Raw genomic sequence first — 13,277 nt, forward strand, 5'->3', positions numbered from 1 at the left:
CTCTATGTCTACAAATGGTAGAAAAGTAGGTTTGTCTTTCCTTAATCTAGCTTCTAAGATAAGTCGTAGTATCAGTATTGCCTCGCGAGTTCCAGCATTTCGACAGAATCCCAACTGATCTTCCCCGAGGTCAGCTTCCACCAGTTTTTCCATTCGTCTGTACAGAATTCATGTCAGAATTTTGCAGCCATGACATATTAAACTGATAGTTCGGTGATTTTCACACCTGTCAATACCTGCTTTCTTTGGGATTATATATATTCTTTGGGATTATATATATATATATATATATATATATATATATATATATATATATATATATATAATTATATAGAAATTTTCGAGATTTTTGCTAAAAACTTTTCCCTATTGTATGTTTGTATATACAATTTATGTTATAAACATATGTGCTATGTCCATCCAAATGTTTATTAGAGTAATGTGTAAATCAGTCAAAACCTTTTAGAGATTTTTGGTAACAGAGTTTTGCTTTTATAGATTACATATGTATTTAAATATTACATATAGGGTGGTCGGAAATTCCCGTTACAGACTCCTAGGACTTGTAGAGGGGAGTGAGTACATCGTATTTGGAATAGGAACCCATGTCCGGAAACAGAGCATCAAAGTTATAGACGCGGGCGTCTGTAAATGTACGTATACACGGGATGATTCTGTGATGATGTTACAGACTTTCTAGGGTGATGGAGAACTATACATGTATTAATTTGAAGTAAGGATCCCTGTACCGGAAACGAACGAGTCGAAAGTTATAAACGAAAACCGTTCTGATACCTCTGCAGTTGAAAACATGTACCGGTTCTTGTGTTACGAAGAGTGTAGGGCTGGTAACTTTGAGTGGTGGTAGTGTGGACAGAAACGAGAAAAAATGTCCAATAAACGTGGGCTCTAAATCGCATACCTGAGGAGCTATGACCATTCGTTCATCTTCGCTAATGTGAAACTCATATACTCTGCAGAGCAAGTGTTCATAGCTGTTGGGTGACGTTTCCGGACATGTGTTCCTATTCAAAATACGATGTACTCACTCCCCTCTACAACTCCTTGAAGTCTGTAACGGGAATTTCCGCCCACCTTGTATATTAAAGGAATATATAAAAACTATGTCCGTGTGAATTTTCATTCGAGTACAGCGTAAAAGTCTGAAGTAAATTGTTCAAATACTTTTCGATATTTTTGGTAGAACACAGCCCTCTGAAATTCCTTCACCAAAGAAGACGAAGTAAATATTCCAGAATTCGAATGAAGATCAGCTGGCAACAAGAATAACATAAAAATAGATAACCTCAGACTAGTGAAGCAACTTAATTCACTTAATACAAGCAAGTCTTCTTGTGCAGACTGTATACCAATTACTTTCCTTTCAGACTATGATGATGCAATAAATCCATACCTAACAATTATATACGACCGCTGGCTCGACGAAAGGTCCATACCAAAAGACTGGATAGTTGCACAGTTCGCACCTATATTCAAGAAAGATAGTAGGAGTAATCCACTGAATTACAGGCCCATATCATTCACGTCGATATGCAGCAGGATTATGGAAGATATATCGGGTTCGAAAATTGTGAATTATCCGGAAGAAAACGGTATATTGATACGCGGTCAATACGGATTTAGAATACATCATTCTTGTGAAACACAAATACCTCTTTACTCGCACGAAGTGTTAGTACTATTTACAAGGAATTTCAAAATGATTCCATATTTTTGGATTTCCGGAAGGCTTTTGACGCTCTGACACACAAGCAGCTTGTAGCGGTATTGCTTGCTTAGAGGATATCGTCTGTTATGTGACTGGATTCGTGATTTCCTGTGGAGTCAAAACAAATTGCAGACTCGATTTAGAAAAGATATCTGAATGGTGCGAAAATTGACCCTAATGATGAAAAGTGTGAGGTCATCCATATGAGTGCTAAAAGGAACCCGTTAATCTTCGGTTACACGATAAATCAGCTTGATCTAATGGCCGTAAATTCAACTAAATTCCTAGGAATTACAATTACGAATAGTTTAAATTAGAAAGAACAGAGAGAAAATGTTCTGGGGAAGGCAAACTAAAGATTGAGTATTATTGTCAGGACACTTAGAAAATGTAATCTACTAAAGAGACTGCCTCCGCTACGCTTGTCCGTCCTCTTTTCGAGTACTGCTGCGCGGCCTGGGATCCTTACCAGGTAGGATTAAGGGAGTACATCGAGAAAGTTCAACGAACAGCAGAACGTTTTGTATTATCGCTAAATAGGGGATGAAATAAATAGGAAGTGCAGGGAAGCTAAGACGAAATAGCTGCAGGAAGAATGTGAAGACATCGAAAAAGATACGATTGTCGGAAGGACAGACTCAGCATACAGGAAAGTGAAAACAACGTTTGGTGACATTAAAAGCAACGGTGGTAACATTAAGAGTGCAACGGGAATTCCACTGTTAAATGCAGAGGAGAGAGCAGATAGGTGGAAAGAATACATTGAAAGCCTCTATGAGGGTGAAGATTTGTCTGATGTGATAGAAGAAGAAACAGGAATCGATTTAGAAGAGATAGGGGATCCAGTATTAGAATCGGAATTTAAAAGAGCATTGGAGGACTTACGGTCAAATAAGGCAGAAGGGATAGATAACATTCCATCAGAATTTCTAAAATCATTGGGGGAAGTGGCAACAAAACGAATATTCACGTTGGTGTGTAGAATATATGAGTCTGGCGACATACCATCTGACTTTCGGAAAAGCATCATCCACACAATTCCGAAGACGGCAAGAGCTGACAAGTGCGAGAATTATCGCACAATCAACTTAACAACTCATGCATCGAAGCTGCTTACAAGAATAATATATAGGAGAATGGAAAAGAAAATTGAGAATGCGCTAGGTGACGATCAGTTTGGCTTTAGGAAAAGTAAAGGGACGAGAGAGGCAATTCTGACGCTACGGCTAATAATGGAAACAAGGCTAAAGAAAAATCAAGAAACTTTCATAGGATTTGTCGACCTGGAAAAAGCGTTCGACAATATAAAATGGTGCAAGCTGTTCGAGATTCCGAAAAAAGTAGGGGTAAGCTATAGGGAGAGACGGGTCATATACAATATGTACAACAACCAAGAGGGAATAATAAGAGTGGACGATCAAGAACGAAGTGCTCGTATTAAGAAGGGTGTAAGACAAGGCGGTAGCCTTTCGCCCCTACTCTTCAATCTGTACATCGAGGAAGCAATGATGGAAATAAAAGAAAGGTTCAGGAGTGGAATTAAAATACAAGGTGGAAGGATATCGATGATATGATTCGCTGTTGACATTGCTATCCTGAGTGAAAGTGAAGAAGAATTAAATGATCTGCTGAACGGAATGAACAGTCTAATGAGTACACAGTATGGTTTGAAGAAATGAGAACAGCGAGAAACTTAACATCAGGATTGATGGTCACGAAGTCAATGAAGTTAAGGAATTCTGCTACCTAGGCAGTAAAATAACCAATGACGGACGGAGCAAGGAGGACATCAAAAGCAGACTCGCTATGGCAAATTTCTGGCCAAGAGAAGTCTACTAATATCAAATACCGGCCTTAATTTGAGGAAGAAATTTCTGAGGATGTACGTCTGGAGTACAGCATTGTACGGTAGTGAAACATGGACTGTGGGAAAACCGGAACAGAAGAGAATCGAAGCATTTGAGATGTGGTGCTATAGACGGATGTTGAAAATTAGGTGGACTGATAAGGTAAGGAATGAGGAGGTTCTATGCAGAATCGGAGAGGAAAGGAATATGTGGAAAACACTGATAAGGAGAAGGAACAGGATGATAGGACATCTGCTAAGACATGAGGGAATGACTTCCATGGTACTAGAGGGAGCTGTAGAGGGCAAAAACTATAGAGGAAGACAGGACAGAGATTGGAATACGTCAAGCAAATAATTGAGGACGTAGGTTGCGAGTGCTACTCTGAGATGAAGAGGTTAGCACAGGAAAGGAATTCGTGGCGGGCCGCATCAAACCAGTCAGTAGACTGATGACCAAAAAAAAAAAAAAAAAAAAAAAAAAAGGGGGGGGGGAGTGATTGTTACAGAGATGATACACATTTGGGGGGGGGGACACTATTTAAACAAACGCGTTTTTAGTTGCGGCAGAATCTTCTTACGAAATTTCAATCACCAACTATCTCCTCCGAAAGCGAAAATATTTTGCTGACGCCGATCTACTTGGGGAGAAACGATCATCATAATAAAATAAAATAAATGAGAGTTCGCACCGAAAGATATAGGTGTTCGTTTCTTCTGTGCACTGTTCGGGAGTGGAATAATAGAGAATTATTCTGAAGGTGGTTCGATGAAACCTCTATCAGGCGCTTAGGCATGTTTTGAAGAGTACCCATGTAGATGGAGACGTAGATGTAAATGAAACCATTACACATCCTCCCTACAGTCCCAACTCTCTCTCCATGTGATTTCCATATTTTTGGAGCAACGAAGAAAGACATTTGTGGCTGTCGGCTTGTTTGGACGAAGAGGTGCGTGCCCATGTTCAATCATGGTTCCGCAGTGTAATTAAGCATGTTCTGATGGAACTTATCTCACACCTAGTGAAATATGCGAAGCCACCCAAATTCTGGCCAGATTTGATCTCGTTTTCGTTTATAAGCTACATAATCCATTATTATGGATGTTTATGAGCGTTTCTAATACTCTAGAGTAAGTTTTGAGGTAGATCGGTATTTGTTAATGTATTAATATGTTGAATTTATGCAAGGTTGCATTTTGAAGTTTGGTTTACAAAATTCAACAGGAAATCCTGATTAAACAAGACTATATTACTTATTAATAATTTTGACAGATGGTTTCAACTGTAGCTAAGCCTTATGTCACTATTTATATGTCTATATTTCTTCTGTCGATATGTAACTGATGTTACAAAAATGGTTCAAATTGCTCTGAGCACTATGGGACTTAACATCTGAGGTCATCAGTCCCGTAGAACTTAGAACTACTTAAACTTAACCAACCTAAGGACATCACAAACACCCATGCCCGAGGCAGGATTCGAACCTGCGATCGTAGCAGTCGCGTGGCTCCGGACTGAAGCGCCTAGAACTGATGTTACAATATAAGAGGATGTTTCTAGTTTTAACATTAGCAAATGTCTTAATCCTTTATTATCAGCTATTTTCACAAAAAGATCTTCACATAAATACATGTCCACAGGAACCGTTCAGTAAACTAAATTTGATGAATACTCTAAACACGGAAGTCACATTATCCGTAGCGTCGACTCATCAAAGTTCTAGAACAGGGGAGTCTAGGCTGCAGCCTGCAGGCCACATGCAACCGAAAGCAAGTGTCAGTGTGGCCCAAGAATTGAATATCTACCACAGGAGTTTTGAAAAAAAAAATTAAAAAAATCATAAAATTTCGTTTATGTAAACTTATGATTAATTGAACACTTTCAATCTGAAACTCCTACTACACGAGCTATTCTGGCATTGGTCCATCCGATTTTTAACATTGCCGCCCATGCTATACTTTAACGTCCACAGTCACGTATTTATAACTAGCCAATCAGTCAGGCATGCTGGTCTGTTATCTTATGGCTACTTCAGTTGGAACTGCGACACTAGAGCTGGAGGCGTATAGTGGTATTAATTTAGGGAATAAAAGAAAATTCTGTGTTATTTATGTACAATTATGATGAAGACCCTTTCTAACCGCAGTTCTGTTCAGTACAAGTCGGTGTAAGTAAGAAATCTTCATGTGCATTGCAATTATTACCAGTGTTTGCTACCTAACAGTATCAGAATTTTGTTATAACAAACTTAACTGTGTTAACTATTCACCTTCGACCATGGTTTTTGTGTTAGTGTTGAGTATATTTTGTACAGTCCAAAAATGCTCATCTACTACCAGTGAGGCCCATATAAGCTAATAAGTTGGAAATCCCTGTTCCACAAGCTTCGAGAGAAAACAGGTTGTCATATATTATTCTTTGCAGACAGTACTAGCATCAGAGTCTTTTTGCAGTCCATTACGTTAACACTTGTAAATCTCTTTGCAATGCGTGCAGAAGATAGGCAATGAAAAGATCTGTACGTTTTGTGTGTTGAAATTTTCATGTGTAAATATGAAACTATGTGTGAAATTTTATGGGGAATGGTCAATAAACCACATTTTCTGTGAAAAACTATTAATTACATGCTACATCATTTAACACCACGGACCTCGAATATGATATGAAGTAAATTTTCAACACCTCTGAACACTGGAAGCGTCTTAAAAAAGTGGAACTTTTTACAACTACTCATCAACGAATGTTTTTTTGTATTGCCAGTGTGAACTATAAACACAAATTTCTGATTGTTTAAGCAAGGGAGGGGTGTCACAGTAGGCAACAGCAAACATTTTTCCATGTAGGCTTTGACTATCTCGTCTCACAATGGAATAAATGTACTATCAGTTACGAGGTGCGGCTAGAAAAAAACCGGACTAGTACTGGTGAAACAATAAAACGAATGCAATAAGGCTGAAAGTCGCGTGGCCTGTCACGTGACTCTCGCTCCGCCTACTGCTCGAGTTTCATCTGCCTCCTGCACTCAGTCTGCCCGTGGCGTCTGTTTTAAGTAGTTGACGTTTTGCCTGTGCGTCGGAAAATGTTGAGTGTACAGAAAGAGCAGCGTGTTAACATCAAATTTTGTTTCAAACTAGGAAAATCTGCAAGTGAAACGTTTGTAATGTTACAACAAGTGTACGGCGATGATTGTTTATCGCGAACGCAAGTGTTTGAGTGGTTTAAACGATTTAAAGGTGGCCGCGAAGACACCAGTGATGACACTCGCACGACAGACCATTGTCAGCAAAAACTGATGCAAACATTGAAAAAATCGGTAAACTTGTTCGACAAGATCGCCGTTTAACAATCAGAGCAGTGTCTGAGTTAACAGGAGTTGACTTGTTGTCTTGTCGAACAAGTTTACCGATTTTTTCAATGTTTGCATCAGTTTTTGCTGACAATGGTCTGCCAGTGCGAGTGTCATCACTGGTGTCTTCGCGGCCATCTTTAAATCGTTTAAACCACTCAAACACTTGTGTTCGCGATAAACAATCATCGCCGTACACTTGTTGTAACATTACAAACGTTTCACTTGCAGATTTTCCTAGTCTGAAACAAAATTTGATGTTAACACGCTGTTCTTTCTGTACACTCAACATTTTCCGACGCGCAGTCAAAACGTCAACTACTTAAAACAGACGCCACGGGCAGACTGAGTGCAGGAGGCAGATGAAACTCGAGCAGTAGGCGGAGCGAGAGTCACGTGACAGGCCACGCGGCTTTCAGCCTTATTGCATTCGTTTTATTGTTTCACCAGTACTAGTCCGGTTTTTTTCTAGCCACACCTCGTATAGCGATTACTTACGATTTTATAAATGTGTGGTGTCTGTTCTTTCAGAAATGTCCCAAAGAACAGACACCATGCATTCATATAATTGATTTGCTCCGATAGGTGATGAGTCCACAACATTCAGTGCTGATGGAATTTACACTACTGGCCATAAAACTTGCTACACCACGAAGGTGACGTGCTACAGACGCGAAATTTAGCCGACAGGAAGAAGATGCTGTGATATGCAAATGATTAGCTTTTCAGAGCATTCACACAAGGTTGGCGCCGGTGGCGACACCTACAAGTGCTGACATGAGGAAAGTTTCCAACCGATTTATCATACACAAACAGCAGTTTGACTCTGATAAAGGTGGGATTGTAGCCTACAGCGATTGCGGTTTATCGTATCGCGACGTTGCTGCTCGCGTTGGTCGAGATCAAATGACTGTTAGCAGAATATGGAATCGGTGGGTTCAGGAGGGTAATACGGAACTCCATGCTGGATCCCAACGGCCTCATATCGCTAGCAGTCGAGATGACAGGCATCTTCTCCACATGGCTGTAACGGATCATGCAGCCAAGTCTCGATCCCTGAGTCAACAGATGGGGACGTTTGCAAGACAACAACCATCTTCACGAAAATGTCGTCGACGTTTGCAGCAGCATGGACTATCAGCTCGGAGACCATGGCTGCGGTTTCCCTTGGCGCTGCATCACAGACAGGTGCTCCTGCGACGGTGTACTCGACGACGAACCTGGGTGCACGAATGGCAAAACGTCATTTTTTAAGATGAAACCAGGTTCTGTTTACAGCATAACGATGGTCGGATCCGTGTTTGGCGACATGGCGGTGCACGCACATTGGAAGCGTGTATTCGTCATCGCCATACTGGTGTATCACCCAGCGTGATGGTATGGGGTGCTATCGGTTACACGTCTCGGACTCGTCTCGTTCGCATTGACGGCACTTTGAACAGTGGACGTTACATTTCAGATGTGTTACGACCCGTGGCTCTACCCTGCATTCGATCCCTGCAAAACCCTACACTTCAGCAGGATAATGCACGACCGCATGTTGCAGGTCCTGTATGGGCCTTTCTGGATACAGAAAATGTTCGACTGCTGCCCTGGCCAGCACATTCCCCAGACCTCTCACCAACTGAAAACGTCTGGTCAATGCTGGCCGAGCAACTGGTTCGTCACAATACGCCAGTCACTACTCTTGATGAACTGTGGTATCGTGTTGAAGCTGCATGGGCAGCTGTGCCTGTACACGCCATCCAAGCTCTGTTTGACTCAATGCCCAGGCATATCAAGGCCGTTATTACGGCCAGAGGTGGTTGTTCTGGGTACTGATTTCTCAGGATCTATGCACCCAAATTGCGTGAAAATGTAATCACATGTCAGTTCTAGTATAATATATTTGTCCAATGAATACCCGTTTATCATCTGCATTTATTCTTGGTGTAGCAATTTTAATGGCCAGTAGCGTAAGTTCTACCTCCAGGGCGGATCTAAAATTCGTGAGCACTGGGAACATCGATGGAGACAGCAGATAGGTGGTGGTGGATGGTGATGTGGGCTAGCCTGGCAGCATGTCGAGATACTCCATGCATTTGCGATAAATACTTTGGCCAGGTAAAGCGATGGTGAACGCAGCTGACTACGAACCAAGAGATCCCGCATCAAGAATCAGTTCGGCACACGTCTTCATTCTTGACCGCTGATTCAGCCCAGAGTCCCATTGCAGGTGATGCCATTACTTCCTACCCTTTCCCCCTCCATCGAAAATTTGCATCATAAACTGTTTACTTGCCTTTTCCATTTTTTTCGTTTTTGTTTTACTTCCACTTATATATATATGAGAGGTCATGGGATATATTTTGTTCTCTTGTATTTTTCAGTCTAGTTATCTATAAGTGGATATTATGAATCTCTCAGAATTTCCTAGTACAGATGGTACTGTTTGACTTTAACCTTCATTTTAGAATGTGTAGCAGTTGCTTGTTGTTGTTAGCTACGGCGACTTGTAGCGGCGTCTGTCCGTTGTGAGTCCTGGCGCCCTTATTTGCGCCCACACGTAGCAGTGCAGTCGCTGCCTCTGTGCTGCCGTGCGCTGCCGCATAGTGCAGCGGCGTCCAATGCCCAGCAGCTATCGCGTTCACGTCAGCCCCGGACGCTGCCAGTGCTGGGACTACTGCCGCGCGGTTGTTGATTGCGGCCCGATGCAGGGCCGTGTCCCCCAACCAGGTCCTGGCATCGACCTCTGCTCCACTGTTCAGGAGGCACTGCACTGCCTGCTCGTCTCCTCTGCCGGCCGAGTAGTGCAGGGCCCTCCACCCGTACCAGTCCTGGAACTCCGTGTCTGCACCCACAGCCAGCAGGGCTCGCAGATCCTCCACTGCCCCATCTTTAGCCGCTTGGAGAAGCCTGCTGCTCTTCTCCTTTGCTGACAAGTTCCTGCACAAAACGGTAATATTCCTTCACCTTCTTAAGTAATAGAACCCAGTACGTTGTCCTCGACGGTGTGTGTTCGTCGGAGGTCAGGGTATCGTCTGGAGTGGCCCAGGGAAGTGTGGTAGGTCCGCTATTGTTTTCTATCTACATAAATGATCTTTTGGATAGGGTGGATAGCAATGTGCGGCTGTTTGCTGATAATTCTGTGGTGAACGGGAAGGTGTCGTTGTTGAGTGACTGTAAGAGGATACAAGATGACTTGGACAGGATTTGTGATTAGTGTAAAGAATGGCAGCTAACTCTAAATATAGATAAATGTAAATTAATGTAGATGAAGAGGAAAAAGAATTCCGTAATGTTTGAATACTCCATTAGTAGTGTAGCGCTTGACACAGTCACGTCGATTAAATATTTGGGCGTAGCATTGCAGAGCGATATGAAGTGGGATAAGCATGTAATGGCAGTTGTGGAGAAGGCGGATAGTCGTCTTCGGTTTACTGGTAGAATTTTGGGAAGATGTGGTTCATCTGTGAAGGAGACCGCTTATAAAACACTAATACGACCTATTCTTCAGTACTGCTCGAGCGTTTGGGATCCCTATCAGGTCGGATTGAGGGAGGACATAGAAGCAATTCAGAGGCGGGCTGCTAGATTTGTTACTGGTAGGTTTGATTATCACGCGAGTGTTATGGAAATGCTTCAGGAACTCGGGTGGGAGTCTCTAGAGGAAAGGAGGCGTTCTTTTCGTGAATCGCTACTGAGGAAATTTAGAGAACCAGCATTTGAGGCTGACTGCAGTACAATTTTACTGCCGCCAACTTACATTTCGCGGAAAGACCACAAAGATAAGATAAGAGAGATTAGGACTCGTACAGACGCATATAGGCAATCGTTTTTGCCTCGTTATGTTTGGGAGTGGAACAGGGAGAGAAGATGCTAGTTGTGGTACGAAGTACCCTCCGCCACGCACCGTATGGTGGATTGCAGAGTATGTATGTAGATGTATTCTAAACACATAATATACAGGGCGGCGCACGAAATGTGTTACCATTTTGATTTTGAATATAAACTTTATTGTCAATACAATCTGAAAGGAACATATACTACAATGAAGAGCCGTCCATGGAGGTTTGTCGTAACTCAGCACATGCTCAATATGTCCACCATTTCGTTTCCTAACTTCCTTGAAACGAACACTGAAGTTAGTGATTAGCCTACGGCACATGTCTTCCGTAATTTCACTGCAGGTTTAAAGAATAAGTCTTCTGAGCTCCATTAAATCACGTGGAAGTCTCGGAAAAATGTTTTCCTTTAGGTACCCCCAAAGAAAAAAGTCACATGAATTGAGGTCTGGACTATTGGAGGGCCAATTTCGTCCGTCATTCAAGCGACCTGGAAACCTGACTGAAATGATCCACATGTCGAAATGCTCGTATAAAAACTCCAAAGTGTTTGCAGTATGTGGCCTTGCTCCATCTTGCATGAACCACTGCGTGTTGAAGGGCAAGGCAGTAGCAAGAAGCTGTGGAATCAAGCTATTGTGAAGCATGCTCAAATAACACTCACTGTTCACAGTTTCTTCAAAGAAAAGAATCCAATAAGTCCGTGACTGGAAATTGCTGCCCACGCTCTAATCCTCGGAGCATAATGTTGTCGTTCATGAAGCACTTGTGGGTTTTCAGTGGCCCAAAAGCGTATATTTTGTTTGTTAACCACACCGTCTAAATGAAAATGCGCCTCGTCTGAAAACCAAACGTTGTTGAGAGTTTCTTCCCTATCCTCCGCCCACTGAGCAAACAGTAGTCTCTGTTGCTTGTGTTCTTCTGTGAGCTTCTGTGCACAGGTCATTTTGTATGGAGTGTCTGGATATTCCCAGTTGCACTGCTGCCTTTCTACACGATTTCCTGGGACTTCTCTGTACAGCAACTCGTACCGCTTCAATATTCTCCGGCGAACAAACAGGCTTAGGCCGAGGCCGCTTCGCTTCCAATACTGTTCCTTCCTGTACAAATTTATCGTACAACCTGTGGATGGTCTTCTTGCAAGAGACCCTTCGTGTGTTAAACTGTTGTCGGCAACACCTCTGAGTCACAACAAGGCTTTTCGCTTCATGAAAAAGTAACACAATTGCCGATCGTTGCTGCGTCGTCAGTCTTCCATTGTCAGCCATTGCTGCTTACTAGTCTCCTAGCGGCAGTATCGTGAATTACACGTCATTTCGTAACTCATTTATTTTTCCAATCTCTGCTGATACTGCTGTAGAGACACCAGCGGGATATCTACTGTGCGTCGTAAATTGTGAAAGAAACAATTGGTAACACATTTCGTGCGCCACCCTGTATCTCTGTATTTACTGTCATTTAAAACAGACTGTTCTAGTGCCCCCCCCCCCCTCTCCCGACACAGCACTTGTACCTGGGAGCACCTACTGCCTAACTCATGAGCTAGTATAGATCACCTGCCAGACAGACGTGTCAGATGCGATCTTTGCCCACGCAGTCAGTCAGCCGAGGCAATACGATCACACTGGCTGCAACACAGCTCCTTGACGACCTGAACATCAGCTGGTTACCAACACACACCCACATGGGCGTGCCCAGGCACCCGAGCTGGAACAGCCTGGTTTGTCCTAGTTCACAGACACGATTTGACTAGTTTTATTTTAACACCGTGGCACGATGCCCTTCCTCTTACCATAATCATCAGTTAACCCGAGGCATGAAAGTCGTGTGCACTGTACTGTTTCTCCTGGGTGAACTGGGGGTTAAAAAATTGTAAACTAAATATTACGATAAATTTTATAAATAATCGACAAGTACGCCAAAGAAGAAGAGATGGTGGACATGTTATTCCATGGACTCTTGCGCTTTTATGCATGAACTATCTTTCCTTTGCCATTCGCTTATCTTATCTGCTTGGATTCGGATGTAAGAGGACGTTCTTGTGTAAAGCTCATTTTGGTGTACCAGCTGATAATGTAAGTTGTACTTAAAACCCGAAAAAAATAATGGTTATTTTGTCAAAAGAATTTGTGTATGTGGTCAATCTGTTGTGAGTGTGATACCTAGACTGCCTTAAGTAGATATGGGCCTTAACAAAGAATTTTCATTGTTAGGCTCCATCTTAGAAATATCTTTAACATTTTTCATTTAGCTCATCTACGAGACGTGCCGTCGGTTAGGACAATTAACTTTATTTCAGGTCCCACGAGACCGGAGGTAGCTACTAATAATTTAACAATTTTATTTACAGATTTTCTTTATATAACGAGATAACATCCCAGGCAGAAAAGGTTTGGTCACAGGATTCCAGTTCCATCATAGGATTTCATTTGTAGATGCTACTCTTGTTATCTTATATTGGGGAATCGAGACAAAACCACGATAAGTTACGTATTACAGTAGTGTACATCAAAGAGACTTGGCAAATATTC

At 42.2% G+C, this 13,277-nt stretch overlaps 1 protein-coding gene across 1 annotated transcript in view; it reads right to left on the reverse strand.

Moving 5' to 3' along the window:
• The window catches only part of LOC126426451 (ankyrin repeat and protein kinase domain-containing protein 1-like), a 39,405-nt gene that overhangs the window by 16,148 nt on the left and 9,980 nt on the right, over positions 1 to 13,277 (reverse strand). Inside the window, exon 3 of the mRNA XM_050088366.1 lies at positions 9,392 to 9,847. Within this exon, the coding sequence (XP_049944323.1) occupies positions 9,392 to 9,847 (456 nt within the window). The remainder of the gene's footprint in view (positions 1 to 9,391; positions 9,848 to 13,277) is intronic.

The sequence above is a fragment of the Schistocerca serialis genome, chromosome 11, assembly GCF_023864345.2.
Source record: "Schistocerca serialis cubense isolate TAMUIC-IGC-003099 chromosome 11, iqSchSeri2.2, whole genome shotgun sequence".
NCBI lineage: Eukaryota > Metazoa > Arthropoda > Insecta > Orthoptera > Acrididae > Schistocerca > Schistocerca serialis.